General features: G+C 63.1%; 1 protein-coding gene across 1 annotated transcript in view; it reads left to right on the top strand.

The window, feature by feature from the left end:
• The window catches only part of CSPG4 (chondroitin sulfate proteoglycan 4), a 37624-nt gene that overhangs the window by 16634 nt on the left and 8016 nt on the right, over positions 1–12974 (top strand). Inside the window, exons 3-4 of the mRNA XM_045285671.1 lie at positions 6396–6559; positions 8586–12122. Coding sequence (XP_045141606.1) covers positions 6396–6559; positions 8586–12122 — 3701 coding nt within the window. The remainder of the gene's footprint in view (positions 1–6395; positions 6560–8585; positions 12123–12974) is intronic.

Below are 12974 nucleotides of genomic sequence, written 5' to 3'. Positions count from 1 at the left end.
CCGTGAGAAAGAGGCACAGTTTCCTGAGAGGCAGCTATTGCAAGTCCCTGTGGCTGAACTGACTGTTGTCCTCCTGGCGGGGGGCAGGGACCCGGCCTGGCCTTTGGCTATAGCAGTGGAGCCTGCTTCAGGGAGGGAGCATAGCTCTGTGCAGCCTGTCCAGTCCGGTCCTGCAGGACCTGCAGCTGAGTGAGCCCCAGCCAGGCAGCCAGGGCTGGCCCGTGAGGAGCCATCTAGCCTTGGAGTGTGGTGGGGAGCTCTCTTCCCTTTGGTCTGAGCTGTGGTCTGCCCCCTGGAAACCCTCCTCCAGCTGGGGCTCAGGGTCCTGGACTGACTATCTGGTGATCTGTCCATCAGCCTAGGATTTGTTGGGCGAGCCTCGTGCGAGGCAGAGAACTGCCCCCTCATCCTCCCACACGCAGATACACATACCCCGCAAGAGCTCACTGTCTCCTGGAGGAGGCGTGCCGAAAAGCTGCAACAGGACAGCGCCTACCGTCTAAGGTCTGGCTGTGATAGGAGGCCAGCAGGGAGCCACAGGGGGATGACCCCGCGAGGGCCGGGGTGGGCCCAGAAGGACAGGGAGGTGTTCTAGCACAGGAACAGCATGTGCAACGGCATAGAGTCTAGAGAATATGGGGGAGGGCAGGGGACTGGGGGAGGGGTGGGGCTGGAGGGCTGGACAGGACATTCTGTGCCAGGGCTAGAGCCTGAACATACCCTGAGGGGTTCGAGCAGGTGGAGTCCATCCCCTTCATTCCCCTGAACTCTGGCCAGCTGGGGGCAGGCGGGTAGAAGGCTGACTTGGAGGTTGGAGACGGTGAGAGGACCACGGCAGTGGCCCAGGGCCCTGGGGTGGCCATGAGACACGGGGCCCCTGAGCAGGGTGATGAACAGGACAGCGAGCCTCAATGAAGGCAGCAGGCTGGAGGGAGGAGGCAAGGCCGGAGGCCTGGTTTCCTCCTGGGGTGGCCCCTGGGTGGACAGGGGTGCCATGGCTGAGTGATCAGGGGAGGGGAGCCGTGTAGGAGGGCCAGCGGGCTGGGTAGGGGAGACAGGAGGAGACAGCTTCTGCCTGGTCTGGCGGGGAGTCCGGGGAGGTAATCGTGGCCTCCGGTCGTGGTCCCCTGTCCAAAGCTAGACTGTGGGCCCCACGTCCCCCTCCCTGCCGCCACCTCGATGTGCTTCGGGTGCACACACCGCAGGGCACTGAGTCTCGACCATGCACAACGGCCTGAGGCCTGAGAGGCTGAGCGGGGGCCACGGGTGCTGTCGGGGTCAGGCACCTTGTCTTGTTATCCTAGCTCTGACATGGAAGCGGGAGCGGGCTGCGCACACACAGATTCTGGCCCTGCGGCCCTGCAGTCGCTGCAGAGCATTGCCAACATGGTTACAAAGCACCGAGTATCTCTGAGGCAGTGGGGGCCTGGCCCCAAGCCTGGAGGGCCCGCAAGGCCTCTGGGAGGCCAGGGGTGCTGGGCGGCCTCCTGGACCCCAATCCTCAGGCAGGGCCTCATGCAGTCCTCGTGGGCCACCACACACACCCATGAGGATACAGAGAGAGCCCTTCAGCCCTGCCTCAGCCTGGCCCCCTCAGCTCCCTAGGTAGGGGCCTCTCCCAGCCGCATCTCTGCCTGCCAGACCTGGTGCCAGACCCCCTGGAGGTTAGTGGGAGAACACCAGCTTTGCCCCAGAGCTGGGCCCTCCCCCTCCCCAGCTTGCTGGCTAGGTGCCCCCATACACGTGCCACTCCTGCCTTCCTCTGCAACAGGTTGCTGCCAACCCCACACCTTCTCAGACTGCCTTAATTTCTGTCCCTTCTATTTCCTACCTCAGGGATGGGCTGCCCCACCCTCACCCCCACCAGGATCGTAGGAGCCAGGGGCTTGTTGCTTAAATCTCTTTCTTAAGAGCCTGTCTCTCCCTGCATGACGCCCCCCCTTTGCAGAACCATCCTATTTGTGACTGAATGTTGGATTGATCGATTGAACAAATGAATGAGGGAGTGAGTATGGACCCTCCCTCCTCCTCTCCCCTCCTCAGCAGACCGGGGTGTTCCCCCCTGCACACACACATCCGGTTCTCCGGGGGGAGGGGGGCGGGCGGCTCCTGTAGTCGGCATTCCCCAGGGGCCATCCACTGGCCGCCCTGGCTCCCAGGCTTTCTCCCTTATAAAGCCCGGCAGCAGACACCCAGGAATTCGGCTGCCACCCATGACGCATGCTGGCTTCAGGCCCACCTGGCTGCCCCCAGGCACCCAGGAAGGCATCAGGAGCTGGGCACCGGGGAGATTGCCAGTGGGTGAGCAGGGTGCTCAGATGAATGGGCACCAGGCAGGGCCTGGGTGGTGGTGTTCTGTCCAATGGCTTCATCTCGGGAGGCTCGGTGTAGCTGTCAGCAGACAGGACTCAGGGCTGCCCCTCTGGACTGATCTGGGGCCAGGGTGATGCCCCCGGAACAACCACAATGGGAGACAGACCGGAGACCAAAGCAGGGAGAACTAGAGTCGGGGAGGGCCAGGGTCAGCAGCCTCCCTCCAAATTGGACATGGCCCTGTGCTTGAGACCTACGTCTGGCCAGCCTGAGAGGGCTGGGGAGCAGATGGCACTGCCAGCAGCCCTGGGACCCCCTGCTCCCAAAACCTGCAGAGAATCAGGCATCGTGGTGGGAGGAAGCCACATACTTGGGGCCTCCTGGGCAGGTTCCAGGTCCCCATTGACCACCAGGGAGTGCCCCTAGGGCCAGGAAACAGCAGCGCCACCGGTGTCCTGCCAGAGGGGACTTGCTGGGGGACTTGGCCTCAGCTCCCCGCCCCCCCCCATACCCCACCTTCCCATTGGAGAGAGGCGTTCCAGAGAAGAATACAGGCTCTTTCTGTGCCCCCAACCCTAGGTCTCAGGAAGGGATGGAGCGGCCCCACCCTGGGCCCAGACAGCAGGGCCCTATTCACGGGAGGAAGGGCGGGAAGGCAGGAGACTTCACCTTCAGCAAACCTCTCCATGGGCTCCAGACAGGAGGGGCAGGAACCTCCCAGAACACACGGCCCCTTTCAACGAGTCCGGCCCAGCCAAGCAGCAGCGGGCAGGCATCGAAGGGTAGGACAGGCCTGGGCACAATTCCTGCTCTGTCCTGGCAGCGCCCGCCCGCCCAGCCCATGTGCACACACACAAACACACAGCCTTATGCAAACCCAACACATACACCCACCAGCCACCCACAGACTTGCACACACACACGAACACGTGTGTTCACAGCCCCCTGAGCGCTCTGCCCAGGCAGGCTGACACACTTCCTGTCTCTGGCTACAGACCCTGGGGCATCCTGCACCCACCACACCAAGGACATCCCTTCCCGGGTGCTCACGCCCCTGCCCTCTGCACACCCAGACCAGAGAGCAGACCCCTTCCTGGAAGGGCCCTGAGGACAAATCTCCTAGATAGGAGGTGGGGGGCAGGGCCCATGCTGCCTAGTGGCAATACTTAAGTCAGTACAAGGCCCCTTCTCCTGGCCCAGGGGGTGGCCAGGTGCCTACTGCCGGCCTACCTGGAATTGGGGTGAACCCCAGCTAGCACTGACCCAGGGCTGATCCCCACCCACCCCCAAAATCTGGCCCCTGAGCCTGGCTTTCCCTGCTGCCTTTCCTGCTAGCCCTCTGCCTCAGTGGGTGAGAGGGCAGAAGCCCACCCACAGTGGCCCTCCCTAGGTCCCCCTGCCAGTCTCTCCCTCTGCCTCACCACCACCCCTGAAGCTGCCCGTTGCCCTCCCTCTCTGCTCTCTATACCAGCGCTCCCCCAAGAAGTCCCCCAAGACTGCTCCTCTCTCCTGCACCCCCTCTACACCCCGCCCCACAGGAGAGGGGCTCTGGGATCTTGTAACTCCAGCCTGCCCCATCCGTCCATAGAGCAGAGGAGGAGTTTGGGGGAGAGGGGGGTGATGTCAGAGTTTCCAGGGCCCTGTCCAGGGAAGCATCAGTCGGAGCCTCTGCTGGGGCGAGGGGGCTGCCTCGCCCGCCCGCCCGCACGCTCCTCCAGCACACAAGGCAGCCTGTGTGAGCCCTTCCCCGCCTGGCCCCACAGGAAGCAGCAGGGCCCAGCCCCTCAATGGGTCCTTTCAGACCCCAGTGCTCTGGAAAGTACGCTGCTTCCTGCCACCCTCCTGCTCTGGCCTGGAGAACCAGGCTGAGAGCCTGCGGCTCTCCTCTGTGTGTAAGGGGGGGGGCATGACAGGGGGCCATGGGTCAGTGCTGGGGAGCTCTGCCCTTGGTCTGCCCCAAGGGTCTCACACATGCAGCCTTAGCGAGGGGGAGTGGGAGTGCTGGAGGGGTTTATGGGCCGGCTCCAGCAGGGAGGTGAGGCAGGTAAGCACTTGTTGAATCACAGGCTTTCAGTGGGGGGGAGGAACCCTCATTTGTAGCGCTGGCCTCTCTCCGTGGTATAAATATTCCCCCTTTGGGCAACATCTCACAGAATTCCTGAAAATTTAGCCATCAGCCCTTGCCAGCCACTGGGAGCCAGCTCCAGCCCACTCCTAGGGGTGGGAGGTGGGGGAAATCCATCCTGCAGGGGCCCCTGTGTCCACCCCCTGCCACCCTACCCCGTGCCGTGGTCACCACAGCATGGTGCTTTGTGGTTTGCCTGTAAGAGCCAGTGTCCTTGCAGATAAGCCACCACCAGCTCCCAGCCCCCACCACCCTGGTGCTGACAGGCCCCGCTCACAGCTCCATGTACTAGGTCCCTTCCTGGCCCTGAGACGGCTTGGCTGTCCTTGTGTGATTCTCTGCCTCCCAGATGGGGGTCCTAGTGCCCAGAAGTGCTGGTGAGAGGTGATAATTGGGGGTGCAGAGAGGGGGCCTGTAGATCGGCCCCGGGAAGACCATTATCAGACTCTGCCACCCCTCACAGGGGCGGAAGTCAGCTGGCTCAAGCTGGCCAGGGACCGGCACATATGTGGTTGATGCCAGAGCATCCCTATCAGAACCATCAGCCTTGCTTTACTCACATGAGGCTCGGGGGAGCCCGCAAGGATGAATCACTGTTGTTTGTAACCCACTCTTGTCTGCCCCCGACCCCCACCTCCAGCCTGGGCCATCTGGGGGGAGGGGCAAAGTCAAGTGACATTTGGCAAAGGCCCTAGTGGCATAGTAGTGAAGCACTCAGCTACAGGCCTGTTGGCTGATCTGCCTCCGAAAGGTCCGGCCTGGAAAACCCTACAGAGCAGTTCTACCCTGCGCACGCGGGGCCCGCCGTGGGCCGGAGTCGACAGTGGCTGACAGCAGGTCCAGCCAGAAACCAAACCCACAAATGCGAGTCCATCCCGACTCTTAGCGACCCGACAGGACAGGGTTGAACTGCCCCTGGGGGTTTCCAAGGGATAGGAAGCCTCATCTTCCTCCCGTGAAGCGGCTGGTGGTTTTGAACTGCAGACCTTGCAGTTAGCAGCCCAATGTGTGACCCGCTATGCGGCGGGAGCTCAAGGGAAGCTAATTTGGAGAAACTGCGGAGAGGAGGTGGCCATTTAAAAGGAGCCCCGTGTAGGAGGAAAGGGCCCTGCCCGTGAAGCCACTGACCTCGGGCAAACCCAGATGTGGCTTGCTGCCCTGGGAAGCCCTCTTGGCTGCCCAGTGGATGCCTAGCACCTCTCGGGCCCTGTCCTCCAGCCTCACCCGTGGATGGAAGGAAGCTCAGCCGTGCTCGGCCTGCTGCTTGGCCAAGGTGGGCACAATAGGGCCCGGTGTGACCACTCACCAGGGACCGGTAATAATAGCACTGCAGCAGGAAGCAGCATGGGGGTGGAGCCTGTTTGGGATCCAGCACTGCAAGTGGTCTCCCTCTGGCTTCAGCCTTTGCTTCTCAGAGGACTCTGGCCAGCTGGCTGCCCCACCCACCCCGAGTACAGCTGGGAACCTGGCCTGGACAAGAAGGGGGTGGCTTCCCATCTCAGCGCCACCACTGGACACTAGCCATGGCTCCAGCCAGCCCATGGAGGGGGGCACAGCATGACAGTGGCGTTCAGGGCACCCACATTCAGGCAGGAGTCGGGGCAGAACTGGGTCTCCTCAGAAAGGCAGCCACCCAGTCAAGGGATTAGACTAGTGGCCTTTCCATCTGAGCTACGGAGGGGTTGGACTCCACATTGAGGTCCAAAGGAGTGGGGTCAGAGGTGGCCAAAGCTCTGGCCCCAGCAAGTTCCCAGAAGGAGGCTCAAGTTGCTGGGTTTTGCCCGCCTTCGGGGTCCAGGTCCTTGTGCCAGGACTAAGGAAGTGCTGGGATCTGGCGGGTGCCCACAGGGCAGAGCACATAGGAGAGCCAGGAGGCTGCACCAGCATGGGCCCCTGTACCCCCACCCCCTGCGGCCTCCTCCTGAGTCTTGACCACAGCCCTCCTTCCCTGAAGCAGCCTCCTTCTTCGGAGAGAACCACCTGGAGGTGCCCATGGCCATGGCCCTGACCGACATAGACCTGCAGCTGCAGTTCTCCACAGCCCAGCCGGAAGCCCTGCTGCTCCTGGCCGCAGGCCCGGCTGACCACCTCCTGCTGCAGCTCCACTCCGGACACCTGCAGGTCAGTGACATCCCAGGGGACGGGGGCAGGACTCCTCTGGCGTTCAGTGGCCTCCGATGGACTGTGTGACCCGTCTATACATCACTTTCACCTCGTGTTCACATCTGTTCCTTCCAGAAACCGGCCCCCCCGTGCTCACACAGCCCCTAGTGGAGGGAGCTCAAACTGCACGGAGCTACTTTCACTCCCTCCGCGGGCTGGGTGGCTCCACGCCATCAAGGCTCAGCCTAGACTTCCCTTCCCCCAGGAAGCGTCGCCCTGGCACCCACCCTCTCGGGAGCTCCCAGTCCCCCCTCGGTACCCCGCTGCCGTGGCATCAGCGCCACCCTCTACTGCCACTGCCTGCTGCTGAGGGTGATGGGAGGTGCTCATGGCAACCCATTTGTGGCAGTACGGAACACTGTCTATCGCTGCACCATCCTTAGGTTTGAACTCCTTGTTGTGTCCACCCATCTCACCAAGGGGCTTCCTCTTGTCCCACGGCCCTGCTTTACCAAGCAGGATGGTCCTTCTCCAGGGACTGGCCTCTCCCAACCACATGCCCAAACAATATGACATGGAGTTCTTGCCAGCCTTGGTTCTGAGGAACATTCTGGCAGTATTTTCCCCTGGAGACAGATCGATTGGTTCTTTTGGCAGTCCGCGGTACTTTCCACATCCCTTACCAAATGCACCGATTCTCCTTCAGTCTTCCTCGTTCAGGGTCCAGCCTCACCGGCATGCTGAGGAGAGCCCTGCTTTAAGACCACCCCTCCTTCCCGCCACTCCCCTGCTCCAGTCAGCACATGCTGGATCTGCAGGGGGTCTTCCGGCCCCCTCCTGAGCCTTCTTCCCAACCATGAAGGGTTTGGGGAGTTCTGGCTCTTGTTGCTATGGTTAATGGGCGGTTGAGTTGACCCTGACTCCTGGATGCTCCCTTGCAAGACCGAGCCTCACAATCAGATCTCTCAACCTGGCTTCCCAGGGGACTCTGAGTGGATTTGAATAGCCAACCTTTCCATTAGTAACCCAGCACCACTGAGGGACTCCTCCAGGGTCTTACCCAGCCGAAATTTGAGGGTCCATTTGCTTCTGCACCCCAGTGGACATAGGACTGTGGCCTGATGGGGCTCCTCCTACCATAGCTTCTCACTGCCACCAGGTGTCACTGTTGAAGCCTGGCGGCTGGGTACAGACTGGCTCTGCTGTCTCCCCTGCCAGGGTACTGATGCCATACCCTAAGGGGGCGTGCTGCGTGCTAGGACCCCCAGGTCATAGTTTCTAGGTCTTTGCTCTCTCGGTTCCCATGGTTGGCCACGACCCATGCTACTTCTGGTTCTGGTGTGTGTTTGTAAGCCTCCTTCACCTCTCCACCTCCCCAGGTCAGGGACCTTTCCTCTTTGAAACCTTCCAAGCAGAGTATCTAATTGGGCTCCCTGTCCCTGGGCAGTGGGCTGTCCTCGGGGAACTCACCAGGGGGTCCACGCTGCCACTTACTGAATGCACTAGGCCACCGAGTCAATACTGACCCATAGCACTGCCCTGGAGGGCAGGGTAAAACTGCCCCGGTGAGTTTCCAAGACTATAACTCTGTATGGGAGTAGAAAGCCTCATTTTTCACCCTCAGAGAGGATGGTGGCTTTGAACTGGCCACCTTGCAGTTAGAAGCCCAATGAGTAACTCACTATGCTACCAGGGGTGCCCATTATTCCGGAGTAAATGCTTTCTAAATGCCACGGTGATTTCCTGGCAACTCTCAGTCAAGGGAAGGATGCAACGTGAGGAGTGGCTCTCTAGAAGGGCACCTGGTTCCCTGTCAGTCTCTTGTGGGCAGGGACCACATCTGATTCCCATCGGGCCCCCAGAGCCCATGCAGGCCTGGGGGAGGCTTGAGTTTGGGGAGTGTGTGGGCACTGGATGCGGAGGTGCCCAGAGGAGGCCTGGGCTCTGGGGGCCCCAGGGCTGGGGGGCTTGGTGTGTTTGCACAGGAACAGGATGGACTCCGGGTGGGTTCTCCTCCAACTCCACCGCCCCCCTCTCTCCCCAGGTCAGACTCGTCCTGGGCCAGGAGGTGATGAGGCTGCAGACCCCCAAAGAGACGCTGCTGAGCGACTCCACCCCCCACACCGTGGCACTCACGGTGACCAACAGTTGGGCCATGCTCTCAGTTGATAGCCGCCTGAATGCCTCGGGGCCAGCCCCGCCAGCCCCGCTGGAGGTTCCCTATGGGCTCTTCATAGGGGGTACTGGGAGCCTCCGCCTGCCCTACCTGAGGGGAGCCAGCCGCCCGCTGAGGGGCTGCCTCCATGGAGCCACCCTCAATGGCCGAAGCCTCCTCCGGCCGCTGACCCCGGATGTGCCAGAAGGCTGTGCAGAGGAGTTTTCTGCAGGGGATGACGTGGCCCTGGGCTTCTCCGGGCCCCACTCACTGACCACCTTCCCTGCCTGGGGCACTCGAGATGAGGGCAGCCTGGAGTTTACGCTCACCACAAGAAGCCGCCAGGCGCCCCTGGCCTTCCAGGCGGGTGGCCGGCATGGGGACTTCATCTACGTGGACGTCTTTGAGGGCCACCTGCGGGCCATGGTGGAGAAAGGCCAGGGCACCGTCCTGCTCCACAACAGTGTGCCCGTGGCCGACGGACTGCCCCACGAGATCAGCATCCACATAGACACTCATCGGCTGGAGATCTCCGTGGACCAGTACCCCACCCGCACCTCCAACCGCGGGGTCCCTAGCTACCTGGAGCCCCGTGGCAGCCTCCTCCTCGGGGGCCTGGACGCGGAGGCCTCTCGCCACCTCTGGGAGCACCGGCTGGGCCTGGCCCCAGGCGCGGCCAACGCCTCCCTGCTGGGCTGCATGGAGGACCTCAGCGTCAACGGCCAGCGGCATGGGCTCCGGGATGCTCTGCTGACGCGCCACATGGTGGCGGGCTGCAGGCCGGAGGAGGAGGAGTATGAGGAGGAAGTCTACAGCCCCTACGAAGCCTTCTCCACCTTGGCCCCCGAGGCCTGGCCCACTCTGGAGCTGCCCGAGCCCTGCACGCCCGAGGCGGGGCTGCCACCTGTCTTTGCCAACTTCACCCGCCTGCTGACCATCAGCCCGCTGGTGGTGGCCGAGGGCGGTGCGGCCTGGCTCGAGTGGCGGCACGTGCAGCCCACCCTGGACCTGAGCGAGGCGGAGCTGCGCAAATCGCAGGTGCTGTTCAGTGTGATCCGAGGGGCGCGCCATGGTGAGTTGGAGCTGGACATCCCGGGCGCCCAGGCACGGAAGATGTTCACCCTCCTGGACGTGGTCAACCGCAAGGCCCGCTTCGTGCACGACGGAGCTGAGGAGCCGGCCGACCAGCTGGTGCTGGAGGTGTCCGTGACTGCCCGGGGGCTGGTGCCCTCCTGCCTGCGGCGCGGCCAGACCTACATCCTGCCCGTCCAGGTCAACCCCATCAACGACCCTCCACGCCTCGTCTTCCCGCACGGCAGCCTCATGGTGATCCTGGAGCACACGCAGAAGCCGCTGGGGCCTGAGGTCTTCCAGGCCTATGACCCGGACTCGGCCTGTGAGGGCCTCACCTTCCAACTGCTGGGCAGTCCCTCCGGCCTCCCCGTGGAGCGCCGGGATCAGCCCGGACAGCCGGCCACCGAGTTCTCCTGCCGCGAGCTGGAGGCGGGCAGCCTGGTCTACGTCCACCGGGGCGGCCCCGCACAGGACCTGACGTTCCGGGTCAGCGACGGGCTGCAGGCCAGCCCCGCAGCCACGCTGAAGGTGGTGGCCGTCCAGCCGGCCATCCGGCTCCTCCACAACACTGGGCTCCGCCTGGCGCAGGGCTCGGCAGCGCCTATCTTGCCAGCCAACCTGTCGGTGGAGACCAATGCAGTGGGGCAGGAGATCAGCGTGCTGTTCCGGCTCACCGGAGGCCTGCGTTTCGGGGAGCTGCAGAAGCAGGGGGCCGGCGGGATGGAGGGCGCAGAGTGGCGGGCCACGCAGGCCTTCCACCAGCGCGACGTGGAGCAGGGCCGCGTGCGGTACCTGAGCACGGACCCCAGCCGCCGCGCCGAGGACACAGTGGAGTACCTGACCCTGGAGGTGCAGGTGGGCCGCGAGATGCTGAGCAACCTCTCCTTCCCAGTGAGGGTGCAGAGGGCCGACATCTGGCTGCTGCAGCTGGAGCCCCTGCACACTCAGAACAGCCGGCAGGAGGCCCTGACCACAGCCCACCTGGAGGCCACTGTGGAGGGCACAGGCCCAAGCCCCGCCTCCTTCCACTACAAGGTGGTGCAAGCCCCCACGAAGGGGAACCTCCGGCTGCAGGGCACCCGGCTATCCGCCGGGCAGAGCTTCACCCAGGATGACCTGCAGGCGGGGCGGGTGACCTATGGGGCCACCGCTCGGGCCTCAGAGGCCGTAGAGGATGCCTTCCACTTCCGCGTCACGGCTCCGCCACACTTCTCCCCCCTCTACACTTTCCCCATCCACATCGGTGGGGACCCCAGTGCCCCTGTCCTCACCAACGTCCTGCTCTCGGTGCCCGAGGGCGGCCAGGCCGTCATCTCTGCTGACCACCTCTTCGTGAAGACCCTCAACAGTGCCGGCTACCTCTACGAGGTCATGGAGCGGCCCCGCCACGGGAGGCTGGCATGGCGGGACACGCAGGACCAGGACACCACGGTGATGTCCTTCACCAACGAGGACCTGCTGCATGGCCGGCTGGTCTACCAGCACGACGACTCAGAGACCACTGAAGATGATATCCCGTTTGTGGCCACCCGCCAGGGCGAGGGCAGCGGGGGCACGGCCTGGGAGGAGGTCCGGGGCGTCTTCCGCGTGGCCATCCAGCCCGTGAATGACCACGCCCCTGTGCAGACTGTCAGCCACGTCTTCCACGTGGCTCGGGGTGGGCAGCGGCTGCTCACCACCGACGATGTGGCTTTCAGCGACCCGGACTCGGGCTCTGCCGATGCCCAGCTGGTGCTGACCCGCAAAGACCTCCTCTTCGGCAGCATCGTGGCCGTGGACGAGCCCTCGCGGCCCATCTACCGCTTCACCCAGGAGGACCTCCGCGAGAGGCGGGTCCTGTTCGTGCACTCGGGTGCCGACCGCGGCTGGATCCAGCTGCAGGTGTCCGACGGGCAGCACCAGGCCACCGCCCTGCTGGAGGTGCAGGCCTCGGAGCCCTACCTCCGCTTGGCCAACGGCTCCAGCCTCGTGGTCCCCCAGGGGGGCCAGGGCACCATCGACACGGCCGTGCTCCACCTGGACACCAACCTGGATGTCCGCACTGGGGACGAAGTCCGCTACCAGGTCACCTCCGGCCCACGCTGGGGGCAGCTGCTCCAGGCTGGCCAGCCGACCTCGGCCTTCTCCCAGCGGGACCTGCTGGACGGGACGGTCATCTACCACCACAATGGCAGCCTCAGCCCCCGAGACACCCTGGCTCTCTCTGTGGAGGCGGGCTCCGTGCGCACAGATGCCAACCTGCAGGTGACCATCGCCCTGGAGGGCCCACTGCCCCTGCTGCACCTGGCCCAGCACAAGAAGATCTATGTCTTCCAGGGAGAAGCTGCTGAGATCAGGCGCGACCAGCTGCAGGTGAGGGCAGCAGCCGGCCTACGGGGCCTCACACCTGGGTGTGGATGTGTGTGCTTTAGGGTCTGACTGGCTGACCTGTGACAGATGTGTGTGCTTGTTCTGAGTGTACACCTGCATGTGTAGCACATGCGAAGACCGCTAAGGAGTTAATAGGTTGTGCTATCTGCCTGGGAGTTGTGTGTGTGCTTGGCACATGCACGCATGGTACACGCTGTGGCCAAAAAAGCACACTGCCGGCCTCCAAATCACAGGCTCTCCAAAGTAGAGCGTGGTCCCTGGGAAGCTGGCTGTGGGGATGGGCTTAGCTGCCCCCCAAGGGGCTTCTGGGAAAACTGGTGACACGTGTGGGCGGCCAGCAAGTGGGCCTCAGAGGAGGCAGCTTTGGGGTCAAGCTTTAAGGAGGCTGGTGTGGACAGAAGAGTCAGACACAGTCAGGAACGTGTACTCGGGAGGATTGTGGAGGGCAGTAGGGGTGACGTATAGCATTTGGTTAGGGAGCACCGAGCTGTGGGTGGGTTGGGCTGACAGTGGGGGACCCTGGTCCCTGAACAAGCATTTAGCAATCCTCTGGTGGTGTGGGATAGCAAACCTGGCCAACTGGTCACCACTCGAAGAGAGGGGCGAGTGTGTGCGTACACAGGAGTGTGTGTTGAGATTGCATGTCCCTGGGTCTGAGCAACTGTACCTCTCTGACCATTTAACTAAGCTCCTTCCTATCTGCGTGACTGGGTGGTGTGTGAGCATGCGTGTGTGAGGTGTACATGTGTGCATCATGTAAGTTCCCTCCAACCAGCTGCAAGTCTGGGTGGTGTGTGTGTGTGCGTGAGTGTGTGTGTGATGTGTACATGTGTG

The sequence above is a fragment of the Echinops telfairi genome, unplaced genomic scaffold (assembly GCF_000313985.2).
Source record: "Echinops telfairi isolate 266 unplaced genomic scaffold, ASM31398v2 ScPeMD7_7475;HRSCAF=8513, whole genome shotgun sequence".
Taxonomy (NCBI): Eukaryota; Metazoa; Chordata; class Mammalia; order Afrosoricida; family Tenrecidae; genus Echinops; species Echinops telfairi.
This window is presented reverse-complemented; position numbering and strand designations above follow the sequence as displayed.